At 45.1% G+C, this 18,889-nt stretch overlaps 1 protein-coding gene across 1 annotated transcript in view; it reads left to right on the forward strand.

Moving 5' to 3' along the window:
* ITGA2B (integrin subunit alpha 2b) overlaps nt 1–18,889 on the forward strand; it is a 122,690-nt gene that overhangs the window by 34,107 nt on the left and 69,694 nt on the right. Inside the window, exon 9 of the mRNA XM_088470729.1 lies at nt 13,702–13,746. Within this exon, the coding sequence (XP_088326855.1) occupies nt 13,702–13,746 (45 nt within the window). The remainder of the gene's footprint in view (nt 1–13,701; nt 13,747–18,889) is intronic.

The raw sequence follows: 18,889 nt of genomic DNA on the forward strand, positions 1-18,889 counted from the left end.
AATTCAGAATTTCCTAAATCAATGTGAATTGCCCAGCTTCAGCTATGCTCATGTCCTAAAACTTGACCGGTCTGTTATGAAGGAGGAAGTGACTTCTGCTCTTAACTACTTTAGTATTCACATTCTGGAGCAAAGTATCTGCCCTTCTAGGGCAGCTTTTTGGCACCACGGTCCCTACTGATTCCCTTGTTATGTTATTGTGCTACTCAAATAGGCTCCTAGCAGAATATTTCATAAACTTGTGCAGCATGTGTGCATTGTGGCCTGCTCTCAAATTGCAAGAGATTGAAAGGAACCAGAATTCCCAACTATGATGCTATGCTTGATCGAGTTGCACATGTTGCATTGATGGAATATATTACTAGTCAGCTCCACAGCAGAATCCAAATAGTCCATTTGGTATGGGAACCTTGCTACTCCTTTCATAGTTCCTTGCTCCATGGTATTTATTAATGCTGTTGGTAATTATTTTCTTTGTTCTTAAGGTGCTTTTTGAGCTCCTGTCTGACAAGTTGCTTGAGCACTGGCTCTCCATCTCCACCTCCATGCCCTTTCCTTCCCTCCCTCTCCCTTTTAATTTAAAAAAAAAAATGTCAACAACCAGTGGCAACTCCAAAGGTGGGGCTGCAGCACAGTCCAAAATTCAAATAGAGGAGCCACACTAACAGCCAGTAAGTCCCGGCCGTCGATGTTTGGCAACGTATGGGGTGGCAGTTGGTGTGGCTCCCCTATTTGAATTGTGGACTGCGCTGTAGCCCCACCTCTGTGTCACGATCCGGTGCAAGGAATTCCTCCGTGGAGGACAGGTAGCTGGGTGGGTTAGGATGGCTAGGAGGCAGCTAGAGAAGTGACAGTACAGTACTAGTTCCCTCAATAAAGGTCAAACCCAGGTGTTGGCTAGACCTTACCAGAGGTGCGGAGTCTAACCCACTCGGTGGTCTTCACCAGTGGCCCCTCTTATTTGGATTTGAGTTTTGCAGGTTGCGGCCCTCTGGTTAGATACCTGGGAGTGACGAGGAGATCAAGGACTGACACTAGTATAATGAGTGGAATTATGCACTGGTAAGCTCAATGAAGCATTGCAGGATTCAGAGGCAGGATACACTAGGAAATGACACAGGAGGTCCAGGCACAGACTAGTTGGGAGTGATGAGGAATAATGGAAGGTAAGATACTGAATGGTTTGGGTAACTCGGAAGATCTTGACGCAGGGTAGTGTAAAGGAAGCTCAGTAATCCAGACTCAGAGCAGGGCCGAAACTAGGGGGGGGCTGGAGGTGCACGTGCACCGGGTGAGCCGCTGTACCTGGTGCCAGTGACCTCCAGCCCGGCGCTGCAGAGAGGCTCCAAGCCGGACGTCCGCTGGTAATATTTATTACCAGCGGGCGCCCGGCTCCTTCTCTGCAGCGACGCAGTGTAGCCGCAGCCGGAGGCTGGAGTTCTCTCCCGAACTCCAGCTTCCGGCTCTCCCCACGGGCACTATGGGGGAGACGTCATGACATCTCCCCCATAGTTCCAAGGAGCAGCCGGCGGACCGGACACGACGCTGGATGCAGGAGCGGGGTTCAAGGTAAGTATTTTTTTTTTTTAATAAGCTGCACTACAGGGGCATTATTATGGGGGCAGGGGCATTACCACAGGGGCATTACTATGGGGGCATAGGCAATAAGGGGCATTAATAATGGGGCATGAGCACTACAGGGGCATTACTATTGGGGCATGGGCACTACAGGGGCATTACCACAGGGGCATTACAGTGGGGGCATGAGCACTACAGGGGCATTACTGTAAGGGCACTACAGGGATATTACTATGGGGGCATGGGCAATACAGGGGCATTACTATGAGAGCATGGGCACTACAGGGGCATTACTATGAAAGCATGGGCACTACAGGGGCATTAATATGGGAGCATGGGCACTACAGGGGCATTACTGTATGGTGGGCACTACAGGGGCATTACTACATTACTATGGGGGTATTAACATATGGGCATTACTATGGGGGCATTACAATATGGGCACTACTGCAGGGGGAATTACATGGGGGGCGCCAAATTACTGTCTTGCCCCTGGTGACAAAAATCCTAGTTTCGGCCCTGCTCAGAGGAACACTGGGTGTACAGTGAAGCCAGACGCATGGTAGTGTAAAGACACTCTGTAGATCCAGTCACAGAATACAAGTAACTGTGCAGGTAACTCAGATGAAGGTTACTGCATAGGCACTGTGTAGATTCAGTCACGGAATACAAGTAACTGTGCAGGGAACTCAGACGCTGGTGAATAAACTTGTTACACTGTAGATAGTCACGGAATACAAGTAACTGTGCAGGGAACTCAGATGCAGGTGAATTAACTTGATACACTGTAGATACAATCGTGGGGATAAGGGAAGGTGCTTCATGAATCCAGATGCAGGGAAAGCTACTGAAACTAGTGCTTGGGAATGGTACAGGAGGAGCCGCAGGAAAATGGAAAATGTGCCAGAGCTGGGTGAACACCGGAGGATAAACTGAAGCAAAACTTGAGGTTAAACAAAGGTAAGACTCTAGGAATCCAGATGCGGATATGCTCTGGAAGGCACAGGTGACGGAGATGCGAGCTGGCTCCAATAATACTAAAGAGCTAGACGCAGACTAGCTGTGGGATACACTAAGAAAGTAACCTAGAGCCTGGAACATATACTGGCATCGTAGTCACTGGGAACTTCCTGTTCCTGGAGTCAGGCTAAATACCATTAGGTAGTTGGTCATTGGATCAGAGAATCAGCTGAGTGAATGCAGGACTACCATTGGGAGAGACTAGTCAGATGAAATGGACCAACATGGCTGCTGCACACATGCCTGCCACCACGGGAACCAGGACACACACACAGAAGCCCTAGCAGACCCCAGGGAGAATACTCAGCCACCACTTACCTCCACCCCCAGTGACTGAACACCTAAGCGTCCTTGAGGACGCCGGCGCAGTGGTGAGTAGCGGCCGATCCCAGGCCACGTCCTGACGCTCTGGAGCCACCACTGCCAAACACAGGTAGTTTCTCACTTGTTGTTCTTATTTGGCCCACACACACATGGGAGGCACCCTGACTTGAAAGACAGGAGTATCCTCTTTCAAACTAGGTGCCCCCTTAGTAATTATTGTCTGGTGATCACTAGGCAATAACTGAAACTGTACACAAAAAATAATTTTTCATAGATTGGGAAGATCTAAAGTCCACATCCCCCCCATCTTGTGTCAAATAAAAAATTGTGGCCCCTCATTTAATGCGGTAGATTGTTTATATTTTTTAAACTGGTAGGCCTTGTTAGGCTACCCTATTCTTCCAACCATATAGTTTAAATTGAGGCAGAAATTTTTTTTATTTAAAATGCAGATGGTTTTGTCAAACCCTACACATAGAATCCTGCTTTTTACTATTTTGGCAAAGTGGATATTTGGGGAAAGTATTTATTAGGTGACGATAAAAAAATTAATGTTGGCTTTTGGTTGCCTTTCTTGAAATTACAATTAAAAAAAAAAACACTTGTTTGGCCCTTCGAGTTAAAATTTTTGTGACTGGTTAGAATGTGTAAAAAGAAAAGACTAATGGTATTTTCTGAAAATACAAAGTCTTCTGAATAGAAAAAAACAAGGTATAATTCGTGTGTGCGTAGCTAGCGGTTCCCACCAGTGAAGTCAATGGTGGAAACCGCTCATTGGCTGAGACAGGCAGAGGCTTGCCTCTCTCAGCCAATGAATGCTCAGCCCATGCATTTCTATGGGAAATGTCACGGACGAGCTCTTATTCGCGAGGTACTGCCCTTAGGGGACGGTACTTGTCTGCGTGTTCCGTTTTTGTTGTTTTCCGAAGACGCTGGATGCCTACATGAACATAAGAGGATCAGAACAATGGGTAAGTGAGATTGGATTTTATTTTATTTTTTTACAGGTGTTGTGGATGCTATAGTGACAAAAGCATGTGAATGGCTACAGGAATTGTAGGTGAGTAGGTGTGAGTGAATGAGTGAATGTATGCGAAATAAAATAATAAAACCATCGGTCCCCGTGTCCTGTGCTTATTTTAATATTTCTTTTGCATATCAACTAGAGGTACCAGCGGGCCCTTAACGCCTCACATGCAGCAGCTCATAGAACATCCCCATCCCTGGCTCACTGCCACTGGTGCTGGGCCGTATTCAATTCAGTGAGATGATGAATAGCCGCAGGAGGGAGCTCCCGCAGCTATTCAATACAATGCGCTGTTTGCCTGGTCGGGAATGCTGGTTCTTGCGACTTAACCTGGGTGTTAAGGCGCGGTAACCGGCATTCTCTGACTAAAGTGTCGGGTGCGCGGCTGTTAGCGCCGCACTAAGCCGACAAACAGCTGCACAGCCGGCACTCTTGTCGGATATCTCCTTGCATCCCCAGGGGGGGTGCAAGAAGAAATCCATTAGCCACCCAAACAGCGCAGTGTATTGAATAGCTTCGGGAGCTCCTTCCTGAGGCTATTCATCATCGCACTGAATTGAATTCGGCCCAGTGAGTGGCTGGCTGCAGGACTGGGCTGGCTGCATGTGTGCTGCTGGGAGAAGTGGCTGACAGTGAAAGACATTCTTGGCAGCCAATCAGCAGCTATTGGTAATTGAGCAGTGAGTGACAGTGCCAGTCACTCACTGCATGTGCAGTATATGTATGTTTATATACGAGAGTGTGTGTGTAAAATATATATTTTATATATTCTGTGTAGCGCCGCTCCAGCCAGCATGGGACTTTGGAGAGGTAAGTAAAAAAATAATGGGTGCAGGGTGTGCGGTGTGCACCGCACACCCTGCACCCTTTATAGATATGCCCCTGCTGAGGACATTCCTTACCAAAACATCGACTTACACTACTGTCTGTATGTATTAATGGTGGTTTAGATTTATTTATAGGAGTGCTGTACCTTTGTGCCTGTGTATGCATATAAACTAATTAATTTATATACAGTCAGGTGCATAAATATTGGGACAGTGACAGAATTTTCATATTTTGGCCTCTATTCACCACCACAATGGCTATGGCTTTGAAATCAAACAAACAAGATGTGCTTTAACTGCAGACTTTCAGATTTAATTTGAGGGTAATTACATCCAAATCAGGTGAACGGTGTAGGAATTACAACGGTTTCTATATGTGCCTCCCACTTTTTAAGGGGCCAAAAGTAATGGGACTATCAACTCAAAAGCTATTTCATGGACAGGTGTGGGCTATTCCCTCGTTATTTCATTGTCAATTAAGCAGGTAAAAGGTCTGGAGTTGATTCTAGGTGTGACATTTGCATTTGGAATCAGTTGCTGTCGACTCTCAATATGAGATCCAAAGAGCTGTCACTATCAGTGAAGCAAGCCATCATTAGGCTGAAAAATCAAAACAAACCCATCGAGAGATAGCAAAAACATTAGGTGTGGCCAAATCAACTGTTTGGAACATTCTTAAAAAGAAAGAATGCACCGGAGAGCTCAGCAACACCAAAAGACCCGGAAGACCCTGGAAAACAACTGTGGTGGACGACAGAAGAATAATTTCCCTGGTGAAAAAAAACCCCTTCATAACAGTTGGCCAAATCAAGAACACTCTCCAGGAGGTAGGTGTATATGTGTCAAAGTAAGAGAAGACTTCACAAGAGTGAATATAGAGGGTTCACCACAAGATGTAAACCATTGGTGAGCCACAAAAACAGGAAGACCAGATTAGAGTTTGCCAAACAACATCTAAAAAAGCCATTACAGTTCTGGAACAACATCCTATGGACAGATGAGACAAACATCAACTTGTACCAGAGTGATGGCAAGAGAAGAGTATGGAGAAGGAAAGGACTGCTCATGATCCAAAACATACCACCTCATCAGTGAAGCATGGTGGTGGCAGTGTCATGGCGTGGGCATGTATGGCTGCCAATGGAACTGGTTCCCTTGTATTTATTGATGATGTGACTGCTGACAAAAGCAGCAGAATGAATTCTGAAGTGTTTCGGGCAATATTATATGCTCATATTCAGTCAAATGCTTCAGAACTCTTTGGACAGTGCTTCACAGTGCAGATGGACAATGACCCAAAGCATACTGCAAAAGCAACCAAAGAGTTTTTTAAGGCTAAAAAGTGGAATGTTATGCAATGGCCAAGTCAATCCCCTGACCTGAATCCGATTGAGCATGCATTTCACTTGATGAAGACAAAACTGAAGGGAAAATGCCCCAAGAACAAGCAGGAACTGAAGACATTTGCAGTAGAGGCCTGGCAGAGCATCACCAGGGATGAAACCCAGCGTCTGGTGATGTCTATGCGTTCCAGACTTCAGGCTGTAATTGCCTGCAAAGGATTTGTAACAAAGTATTAAAAAGTGAAAGTTAGATTTAGGATTGTTTAGTTTGTCCCATTACTTTTGGCCCCTTAAAAAGTGGGAGGCACATATAGAAACCGTTGTAATTCCTACACCGTTCACCTTATTTGGATGTAATTACCTTCAAATTAAATCTGAAAGTCTGCAGTTAAAGCACATCTTGTTTGTTTCAGTTCAAAGCCATTGTGGTGGTGAATAGAGGCCAAAATATGAAAATTCTGTCAATGTCCCAATATTTATGCACCTGACTGTGTGTGTGTGTGTATATATATATATATATATATATATATATATACATATAATAATTAGTTATATACATACACAGGCACAAAGGTACAGCACTCCTATAAATAAGTGTATCTAAACCACCATTAATACATACAGACATTAGTGTAAGTCGATGTTTTGGTATATATAAGGAATGTCCTCAGCAGGGGCATATCTATAATGGATGCAGGGTGTTACTTACCTCTCCAAAGTCCCATGCCGGCTGGAGAGGCGCTACACAGAATGCCTGGAAAATGGCCACCGCAGCCATTTTCCCTGCGTTCTGTGCATGCGCAGTAGGGAAATCGCCGGGGAAATGGATGCCACGCCACTTTCCCGATGTCCTGCGTATGCGCATTAGATTCCGGGCACAGACTAGTGCTTGGAGTCTACCGAACCTCTAAGTGCGCCGCACCCCATGGAGAGAGAGGAGGGGGCCCCGGATGGTGAGTGAACATTGGCCCCCTCCTCTCTAAATATGCCCCTGGTCCTCAGGACAATGTAGCAAAATAAAAAACTGCAGCCACAAATAGATGCTACTTACCCCGCTTTAAATAGAGAAGTTACCAACCCATTGAGTGACTGCTTGGACCACGAGGCGCTCAAAAACTACGTCACACAATCTCCCAGCAACACCAGCTGTGGCAACCATGCTGTCTCCTGGCAACCGCTGACACAGCAGTCATGCTAGATGCCTGCATCCCGGCAGCACATATACCCATTTAATGCCAATATTTCAGGGGGACTGCTTGTAGTATGCTGCATTACTGCCTCACAGCACTGAGGTCGTGGGTTTGATTCCCACCACAGACCTAACTGTGTGCAGTTTGTATATTCTCCATGTGCTTACATGGGTTTCCTCCGGGTACTCTGGTTTCCTCCCACACTCCAAAAATATACTGGTAGGTTAATCGGCTCCCAACAAAAATGAACCCTAGTGTGTATGTGTGTGTGCGCATGTGATAGGGAACATAGACTGTAAACTCCACTGGGGCAGGGACTGATGTGAATGGCCAACTATTCTCTGTAAAGTGCTGCGGAATATGTGTGCGCTATATAAATAATTGGTAATAATAAGAAGTACCAGGTCTTTACAGATCTTATAAAGGAGTTTTGCATTTCTTAAATCCTCTGAGAGCCGCTGTTTTTTTGAACCACTGTTTATACTGTAAGCCTCCATCAAATAAACAGAAGTATGATTTCAGAAGTTGTAGTGTATTATATGTTTAAGTAGGTAGTTTACTTTAAAAAAAACAATAGAAACATTGGTTAACATCAGATAACAGTGATGATCCATAACCAATCTTTAGGACTAAACAATGTTTTGTATCCAATGTTAAAATGATCAGTTCTTCCAATGTTTTCTTGCGATGTCCCATTCCTAGGCCCGGGGGCCGGGAGGCAGCAGCATTTTGTTTGTGTTTGGTGCCGGCTGTGTGTTAATCGAGTACTCGGACCGGCAGCCAATCAGGAACCGCCGCTCTGGCCGCTCCTGATTGGCTGCCGGTTTGTGAGCTACGATTGGCTCGCAGCCGGCACGCTTTCAAAATGCCCCTGGTACTTATCCACTCTGCTGCCGGCCGTGTCCCATTTCTGTCCGGGCCCGGGACTCTAGTCCTGGCAGTCTTCCCCTGATGGCGGCCCTGCAGGAAGGCGTTGTGGCTGCATGTGAACGCTTGTAGGGCGGCATGCAGCCCAGAGCCACCTGTTGCCCTTCACTGAGCAACAAGAATCCCCATGAAGAAATAAAACAGCTAATAGTCATACATGCCAACTTCTTAATTCTACTCTCCGGGAGATGTAGCTGGCCGCTTCGGGGGGTAGGGCCGGGCTCCTATGTCATTAAGCCCTACCCCCATCATAGCAAGCAGCCGCGAATCACGAGACTGTGAAGACTAAATTATGCAGTTTCCCATCATTTAGCTCCGGCCCCTCAATACGATGCCCTGATTCCCGGCAATTATCTCCCCATCCTGCCCACTTCACTAGGAGATTGGTACACTCTTCCAGGGACTACCCAAAAATTTGTGAGCCTCCCGCAAGTTTAGGGTAAGTAAGTTTGCTAATAGTAGAGATGTGTGCAGACCATGTGTTTTTGCTTTAAATCACCGCCGTGTTTTTGTTTTGGTTCTGAATCATTGCCGCATTTTAGTTCAGTTTTGCTTTTGGTTCTGTATCTGGATTCTGCTTTAAAAATTGTTAAACGCTAAAATCATGTAACTTGCCAGTTTTTGTTTCTGTAGTATTATTACCATCAATAGCATTAATTTCTAGTCAGATTTGACCACCTCACAGCTCACAATATTGTTTGCACAAATATTGGCTAAAGGCCGCAGCGAGCTGGCTGGCTAAACTTAACGAGAGAGCAGTGGCACAAACATGGCAGTTTAAAAGAATATACAACATCTATGAAAAACAACTGTGCAGCTCTCCTTAAGTTCACTTCTAGCAAACATACACAAGAGCCTTTGCAAGCCTCCCAACCCCCCCCCCCTTCTCCCAAGGTAGAGATAGAAACCCCCGCATCGGGGGAGGGGAGGTGGCGGTGACGCGACTCAGGCTGAATAGTGTCATCGTGACCCCGCCCCCTGCTGTTATTTGCGGCATTGTGACTCGATTGCGCGGTCATGCCCACGGCCATGCCCCCAATACTTCATCATTGCCCGGCCACTCCCCCCGCTGTAAGCAGACATTCAGCTTCCTCCCGGAAGGAGGGAGCTGAATGTCGGCAAGTATGACTCTGTGTGAAATGGGACCTGAAATCACAAGGGAGGGACTTACGTACATGCAATCCAAAATACGCAAGATCTGGATTTTAGATCAGAGTTCCGCACTTGGCAAGAAGACCTGGGTCAGGATTCTGGGTCTCATTCAGAACCGGTCGTAAGCGCTGAGCGCTTGCAACCAGGTCGATGTTGAGGCCCTGCGCATGCGCAGCAGCCGCACTGCACGTGCGCAAGCCTCGGAGCGAGAGAGAAACTCTCTTGCTCCAGAGCTCACTACAAAAGGGGAAGCTGTCGATGGTGATCGAAAGCTCGCCCCGTTTTGTAGGCGTGGCGGGGGCGTGGCTACACAAACGGAGGCGTTCCCAAGCGAACGCCTGCCGTTTTGTGGGCGGCCACACTGACATCAGCAGTGATGTCAGTAGGGAGCTTCCTGCTTGATCAGAGCAGGAAGTTCCCTGGGGCTTGCGGTTGCCGAGACCCAACCTTAGGGTCTCGTTGCAAGCCCTGACGGTCGCGATGGTCTTGACCATCGCGACCATCACCCTGGTCGGTCGCTAAGCTGTGGGTGGTAACTCACAGCTTAGCTAGTGACCAGGAGACAGCACTTAAACAAACAAGCGGCCGCCCTCATTCAGAAAGAGCGATCACTTCTTGCGACCGCCTCTGAATGAGGGCCTCTGTTCTACTTGGAACATCAAAGGAACCCCAAAGTTTGGGTGTGTTCGGCTTTCAGCAACACTGAACCATTCATTTATAGCTAATAGCAGTCTGCAGAGGTTGAACTCCCACTGCTAGGTGTTATGTGGAAATAAATGCTGCTTGTGCAAGCAGTTCTCTATGTAGAAAGATGGATATTGTGACATTTATTCAGCTGGTTAGATGTTATCTGAATGTAATCGCCACATGACAATAATGCAATAGATAGTAGCTATTTGTCATATACTGAGGTGTTTAAAACTTTAAATAATTTCCTCTTATACATTTTAGAGCTCCAGGTCCTCAAAGAACATTATTATTTATATTGTGTTTACAAAAAGAGTCTAACTTGTCTAACACACATTCATTATAGTTCATTTCATAAGGTCAGCTGTCAAAATCTTTGCTTTTACATGGGCATTTAAAAGCAACTCAATGGCATAAAGATTAGAATTGCTGTCTCACAGTACTGTTGCCATGGGTTTTCGACCAATGCACAGTCTGTGTGGAGTTTATATTTTCTTCCTGTGTATGCCTGTAAGTTTCCTCCTACAAGAGCCCAAAAGTATAGGTACAGTAGTACAAGTAGGTTAATTGAATTTGGACAAAATGGACCTTAGCTAAGCTTCATGGTAATCTCGGATATCGCGTCGCAAATATCTGTCAACTTCTGAGGCTGAATTCTCTAAAATATCTGATTCCTATTCTGCCTTATGTGATCCCTATCGCCATTCACGTGAACCAGGAGTGTATTGCAGGGATTTGAAGAGAGCCGTATAGGCAGAATCTCTTGGTGAAACTGCCCCATTGCAAAACAATGTGAGACCTGAAATTTGTAAACAATTAAGAATGGCTGGAGTTTCTTGTTTTAGGGCCCGATTCAGAGTTGTATGCCAGTGCCATCTCAGCTGCTATTTGTAAATATGCAAATGTTGCAGCCGCCGGGAGTTATATTGAGACGCCCACTTGTGGCTTTGCAAATCGAAGCATCTGCGTCAAATGTTGCAGCGTCTGCCTACAAAGACGCAGCATCATTTATATACTACTCGTAAAACTGAATCCAAGATTGACCGAATTTGGCAGAGATGTTTACAATCTTCGTATGCTAAATTGGCGCCGGATCAACATATTTTATGTTTATTGTTTGGGAGAAAGACTATGGTTGGATCTAATGCGTATTGGGAATGGAGGTATCTACATTATGGGCCTGCTTCAGACCCGTTCGCTAAGATGCATACTCTCGCTGCTGCCGATTGTATGCAGTGTGTATGCAATGTGCGCATGCCTTTGCATCGCAGTGTGCATGCGCATATCTTAGTGAAAATTCACAATGCATTCGCTCGCTGCGCATAGACAGCCCAGCAGAGTGAGTGACAGGGGAAGCCATTTGTAGGTGGTAACAGGGACTGGCCATTAAAAACAGAGGAGTGGAGGTGCAAACGCAGGTGTGCCTGAGCATCTCAACTGCGTTTTAGATGTGCGCATAATAAAAAGACAGCATCATAGTACACATCACCTGGCTTGTTTTTACACTGAAGTGATCGCAGTGCTTGCGGCAGGGTATGGTCAACCTGAAGCGCTGCGATAGCATCCGATGTACTGATGGTTGCATACACTTCCTGGACATGACGTGCACAAGTGGGGGTCTTAAAACAGACTGGTGGGTGTCTGCATACACTATGTGATCGCTCTCTAAGAAATACTGGGCATGCTAATGCATTGCTGTGCAATAGCACTTCCTACGCAGTTTGCATACACATCGTGCGAAAGTATGCATCTAGCGAGCGGGTCCAATGTGCCCTAACATTTAAGTGTTAATGCTCTATCGTAAAATATATTGTATATTCTGTACTAGATGTTGATACTATTCTGCACTGAGTCTATTATTCTCTTTTTTTTTTCCATGTACTTATATAATATGTTTATATATGCTGTAAATTTTGTTTTTCTTTTTCTCTGTTACGCAATTTTCAAATGTTATGTATATTAGGTGTTCTGTATTCGTGGTGGATATGTTTTACGAGTTTGATGTGTAATAATTATTGTTTTTGTTTGTTTTATTATATTTTATTGTTCAATTGGAAAATATTTTTTTTTTTAAAAACTCAGTTTAAAAAAATAAAACCGACTCAGCATTGATCGCAGTCCTGAGTGAGTCTATGGTCCTACAGAATGAATTTGGGAATTCAGACACTGAAACCATATTCTTGTGTATGAGATCTCAGACACAGGGTATGATACACACCCCCTCCCTGAAAATGGTTGTGATACACCTGCATATTTTGCCACCACTACCCATTTACCTCCCCCCAAAAGCTCCCTGACTGTCAATCACACTGCGAGTAAATAGCGCTACGAGTGACCACGGGTAATATACCTTGATGCGTGCGCATTCCGAATATCCTTCAACTGCAAAAACATTTTCATAGCGACGGCATATGACTCTGAATCAGGCCCTTAATCTAGTTTACCTCCCCAATGACTCAAGAGCTATGCCTGGAAAGAAGCCTAACGTAAGAGCCATTATTTAGGGTGAGAGATGGAATTAAGACTAAACTAATCAGAGAATCAGTATACTCACCAAAGCATTGGACTGAGTGACCATGGTTTTTGTACCCAGTTAATAAAATTGTCTGGGAAGATTCAAAGTTTGTAGCTAAGCTGGGAAACCAGAAACCAGGAGGTACAATAGTGTGTAGTTCTACATCATTGGTGCAGTAATTTGGGGAGCTTAATACATTATCAGTAAATCTCAATGAGTACCTAATGAGCATATGATATTTTTTTATGTCCAGAAACACCTTTCGGATTTGGATTGGTTTTTTTTTTGTTCTTTCTTTTTTTTTTATCCAATATTAAATGAATGTGATACTAGTAGTCTTGTATTTGCGAAAATGTAAACTGTTATGCATTCAGTTACTTGTTGCAAAACAGAACAATCATAACATGCTTTGTAAAACAGGAATCTTATTCAAAGTTTCTATGGAATGTTGACATTAGACAATGCCTGAGTGCGATGGGGTTTATACTATACAGGTTGAGTCTCCCATATCCAAATATTCAGAAATACAGAATATTTTTAGCATGACTGAGAAAGTGAAAACTTTGTTTTCTGATCGCTCAATGTATTCAAACTTTGTTTAAAGCAGAAATTATTAAAAATATTGTATAAAATAACCTTCAGGCTGTGTGTATAAGGTGTATATAAAACATAAATGCATTCTGTGTTTAGATTTGGGTCCCATTCCAAAGATATTTCATTATTTTATGCAAATATTCCAAAATACGGAATATTCCGATATCCTAAATTCCCCTGGTCCTAAGCATTTTGGATATGGGAGACTCAACCTGTATTTGTGCTATTTTAACCATGGTGGTAATACTGTCAGTTTAGTCATTTTATTGGATGAACCAATATTCCTCACAATGGAGTCTAATTCACATATTGTGCCAGTGATTGGTTCTTAGAGAGTCCACAGGCTGCATTTTAATGAATATTGGGTCAGCCCTCAGAATGTAGTAGAATGATGGCCTTTAAAAATACCTCTGTGTATGAGTCTTTGACCTGAAATCTCTACAATGTCTGGAGAATGTGTGTCTAGATGTTCAGCTCAAATATTTGTAACAATTTTATCCTTTTTCCTCTAATTCAGGTTATTCAGTGGCTTATGGTGAATTTACAATGGATCGCCAAACAGGTACTGTAGTGGAGCAATGTGTTGTCTTATTCATTTTAAGGGGAAATATTATGCAATAGTGAGTGCCTCCAATATTTGGGATGCTACTTCCACAACTATCCATGTTTGTGTATGCCATTGTTTAGCATATATATTCTACTATATTATATACAATGATCAGTGACAGGCTGGTACTGCAAATCAGCCATATCCGGCCCTGACTATGATTGTAAGTCATTTCATTGAATGGCGATACTAGACCACATGTTAACAAATAACAGAATTTCTCCAATGACCATGCAATCCATTCGCTTAAGATAATAAATGTAAGCCAACGCTTATCGGCGGATTGGAACTGAAAATGTTAAGTAGCATTCACATTTACATGGAATGTAAGTGCTGCTTTAAATTTTCAGCTCCAACCCATGAAGAAGCAGCTGTCTTTAAATATAACCCCAAGCTTTCTATTGAAAGTCACAAAAGAACTTTCTTCTTCAGGTTCCATAGGGTCCAAAGGAACTACCTTGGGGTTTGTGGTTGGAGTGATCCAGACACCAAACAGTGAAAGCTTTAGCTCCCAGAATGCCCTGGTCCTCCTCCATATATATCAAAAATAAAAGGAAAAGAATTGTTGTTGTTCGGGGCACCTTTTATTTTTGATATAATACATTCCTTGTTGAAAGGTTGCATCCCCTGCCCTATACTTGATTTTATCTGAATAGTTGAAATGATCGGATATATAAGGGGATAATCATTATATATGCAATTTTCTTGATCTGTAGGAGATACAAATACCTGTGCGGGTGATGTAATTTCCTACGTCATTAAATACTCCTCCAATATACCCTGCCACTAGCCACAAGCATTCAGTTTTTTGTTTGGTGCTCAGCAGGGTAAGAGCCGTTAGTTCCGTCCTTAGTATAGAGGAAGAGGAGGTCCCGTCTAAATCTTAGACTCCAGTCTTTAGGCGTCAGAAAGTGGTTAAGGATTACTTTCCTCTGAGCAGCTGACGGACCTCATGGCTGAAGCATGGAGCACTCCAGATAGACGTTTCCATGCAACAAGGAAGTTAACATCTCTGTACCCATTTTCACCAGGTGAATGTATTAAGTGGGAAGTCCCTCCGACTGTAGATGCTCATGTGACACGGTTGATCAGGAGCTCTATGTTACCTATTTCATCCGAATCCTCACTCAAGGATGTTATAGATAGAAAACTTGGAATATGTTTGAAATCAGCTTTTTCATTCTCTGGAGCTATTACCTGGCCAGCTATGGCTGTAGCCTGGGTAGCCAAGGCTATGGAGGAATGGATGACAGCTCTGGAAGATAGTATGGCTACCAGAGAACAACTGTCCTATCTCTCCCAAATGCAAGAAGCGGCTGCTTATGTGGGAGATGCGGTTATTGACGCAGGACTTCTGGTTTCTAGAGTCTCGGCAACTTCAGTTGTTGTTTGCTTGACCCTTTGGTTAAGGTCCTGGGGGGCAGATTCAGGATCCAAGAGAGCTCTCAAATCTTTGCCTTTTGATGGAAAAATACGGTTTGGCCCAGAATTGGATAACATAGTGGCTACTTTGACAGTATCAAAATATGCCAGATTACCATCTGCGACTACATCTAAATATAGGCAGTCTTCGTTTCGGACCTTTCGCCCGCATGGAGGGGACAGTCTTTTTCCAGACAAGATAATTCCCGCAGGAAGGCCAAAGTGCAATCCAAGAAAGCATGATCTATCAGATGTCCAGCTTCCAAGCCAGATGATAAGCCTTCTGCCTGATGGGGCGTGCCTCCCCCTGGGGGCTCTCCGGGAAGGAGGCTAACTTCTCCAGTTTTCTTATGCCTGGCATCAAACAAACAACGGATGCTTTGGTTCGAGCAGTGGTCCCTCAAGAATACGCACTCACGTTTCTGAAGCATCCCCCTCAGAAGTTTTTTTGTACAGATCCTCCATCAGACCTGGTCAAGGCCCTGGCCCTCCAAAAGGCTATTCATGCCCTGTTGAGTTCAGGGTTAATAATCCCTGTTGCTTTGGCCCAACAAGAAGGGGGTGGTTATTCAAATTTATTCTTGATTCAGAAGCCAAATGGGTCTCATCGCCATATTCTGAATCTGAAATCTCTCAACAGGTTTATCCATGTGCCCAAGTTTCATATGGAAACGCTACAATCAATTATGCTGGCAATGGAGCCTGGGGATTTTATGGTTTCCCTGGACATACAAGATGCGTATCTGCATGTGCCTATTGTTCTATCTCGCCAAAGGATTCTGAATTTTGCTATTCATCAGCAATATTACCAGTTTCAGGCTTCGACCTTTGGTCTGTCCAGGTGTTTACCAAGATTATGGCAGTCATGACGGCTCATCTCAAGCGACAAGGAGTCAGGATACTGCCATACTTGGACGACCTCCTGATACTGGCGCAGTCTCCGGAGATTTTGCAACAACATCTCCAGCTGACCATTGTCTTTCTACAGGAGTACGGCTGGATAGTCAATTGGAAAAAGTCTTCTCTTTCTCCAACACAACAGATGGTACATCTGGGGGAGCTACTGGATTCCCTGGCACAAAGGATCTTTCTACCGGGGGACAAGATTTCTGCTTTACAATTGCGGATGCGCAAATTGCTCCGCAATTGAAGAGTAGCTGTTCATTCAGCAATGCAGGTCCTGGGGTCCATGGTTTCCACCTTCGACATGGAGGCATATGCCCAGTTCCATTCCAGGCCCTGCAGCGATGGATTCTGTCTCAGTGGGATGGTCAGTATCATCTGATAAGGTCTCAAACGATCCTCATCTCGCCAGAGGTTTGGCTCTCCCTCTCATGGTGGCTGCAGACAGCTCATCTGAACAAGGGTTGCCCATTATGGATCCCAAATTGGATTCTCCTCACCATGGATGCAAGTCTTCGAGGATGGGGTGCAGTGACAGGTCATCACACCTTTCAGGGAAGATGGACAGCTCAGGAAAGTCACCTGCCCATAAACATTTAGGAGCTTCGTGCAGTGCACAAGGCGCTCGTTCTGGCACAGAACCTCTTTCAGGCAGGCCTGTCCAGATTCAGTTCGACAACATGACCACAGTTGCCTACATCAACCATCAGGGAGGCACACAAAGTCCGGCAGCCATGAGGGAAGTGGTGACCATTCTGGTTTGGGCAGAATGCCATCTTCCGGCAATCTCAGCTATATTCATCCCAGGAGTCCTCAACTGGGAAGCAGACTTCCTAAGTCTTCAGGACATACACACCGCGCTCTTCATCCGGACATCTTCCAGCTCCTGGTGGACAAGAGGGGACTGCTGGACGTAGACCACATGGCGTCACCGGTCCAGCACAAGGGACCCCTCAGCCGCCTTTGTGGATGCTCTGGCAGTGAGTTGGGACTTCAGGTTGGCATACCTGTTTCCTCCAATCTCCCTCCTACCAAGGGTCCTCAGAAAATTCAAGCAAGTAGGTGGCAGGGTGATACTAATAGCTCCGGCTTGGCCCAGGCGACATTGGTTCACCAATCTGACATGTCTATAGACAATCCACTTCCTCTACGGCTGGATTTATTCGTGCAGGGTCCCTACCTACATCCGGACCTACCTCATCTGGCTTTGATGGCATGGCTCTTGAGTTTTCCATCTTAAAGGCAAAAGGTTTTTCTACTTCTGTGATTCAGACAATGCTCAGAGCAAGAAAGCCTTCCACTGCCAGCATCTATTACAGGATTTGGCATTGTTTTTTTCAATGGTGTTCCCACCGTACACCAAAAATAACACATTGGTTTATGGCTTATTTTTTATTGTTAAATAAACATGTGTAAATGCACAAAATTTACAACTATCCAGACATCCTCCTCTCACGTCTCACGGTGCAGAGGTGAATGGCGTAAAATGAGTCAGTCAGACTCATTATACTGCTGCTTGCTGCGGGTCCATGGAAGGAGGAACTGATGCAGCTGGGCATGCGTAGCAGCTCTCCTTCAGAGACCAGCGGCCCTTTTGTTGTTGCCCAGTGCTCACTGCACAGAGTCTGCTACTCTGCTCCAGCCTACCTGGACCTGCTTGCTCCTGCAGCAACAGACTGCTATTGCTGGATGTGAGCTGCCTGCTGCAGCCGCTGCCTGCCCACTCACTGTTTGCTGCTCCAGGGCTCGATTGGAGCTCAGCTGACAGCTCCGATCGGGCCCTGCAGCAGCAAACAGTGGACGCTGTGCAGCAGCAGTAGCAGCTGCCCCAGTTGGCAGCAGGTGCCTTAGTGCTTGCCCCAAATCTCAGCCAACCACTGGCCTTAGGCGGGCTTGGATGCCCTAGGAATTCCAAATGCCCTATGCTTAGTTTGCCTAAGCCTAGGGCCGGCTCTGTTTCTAGGCTTTACTAAGGTAATGGACAGGGGATCATAAACATACCATGTGCACTGCAATCTAGGTGTATTGGTTCTATATAGGGGTATGCACCGGCCACTTTTCGTGTTTTGGATCTGGATCTTTCTTCGTGTTTTGGATCTGGATTGGTTTTGCCAAAACCACCCTTCCGTGTTTTGGGTTCTGGGTTTTGTGTTTTGGATCTGTATTTTTTTGAAAAAAAGCATAAAAACAGCTAAAATCACAGAATTTGTGGGTTTTTCTGCTCCTATGCTATTATTAACCTCAATAACCTTAATTTCTACTCATTTCCAGTCTATTCTGAACACCTCACACCTCACAATAGTGTTTTTATGTCCAAAAGGTTGCACCGAGATAGCTGGATGACTATGCTAAGCGACACGAGTGGGCAGCACAAACACATGGCCCATCTAGGAGTGACACTGCAGTGGCAGACAGGATGGCAGTTTGAAAAACTAGGCCGCAAACAGTACATAATGCAAAAAAAGAGGTGCAAGATGGAATTGTCCTTGGGCCCTCCCACCCACCCTTATGTCGTATAAACAGGACATGCACACTTTAACAAACCAATCATTTCAGCGCCAGGGTCTGCCACACGACTGTGGCTGAAATGATTGGTTTGTTTGGGCCCCCACAAAACAAGCTGGCAATTAATCTGTTCCTGCACAAACTGGCTCTACGGAGGCAAGATGTCGTCCTCATCCTCCTCATTCACCGATTCCTCACCCTCTTCAGTGTTGTGTACATCCTCATCCTCACAGAGTATTAATTCGTCCCCGCTGGAATCCACCACCAC

This window comes from Taudactylus pleione, unplaced genomic scaffold, assembly GCF_031769625.1.
Source record: "Taudactylus pleione unplaced genomic scaffold, aTauple2 ptg000102l, whole genome shotgun sequence".
Lineage (NCBI taxonomy): Eukaryota > Metazoa > Chordata > Amphibia > Anura > Myobatrachidae > Taudactylus > Taudactylus pleione.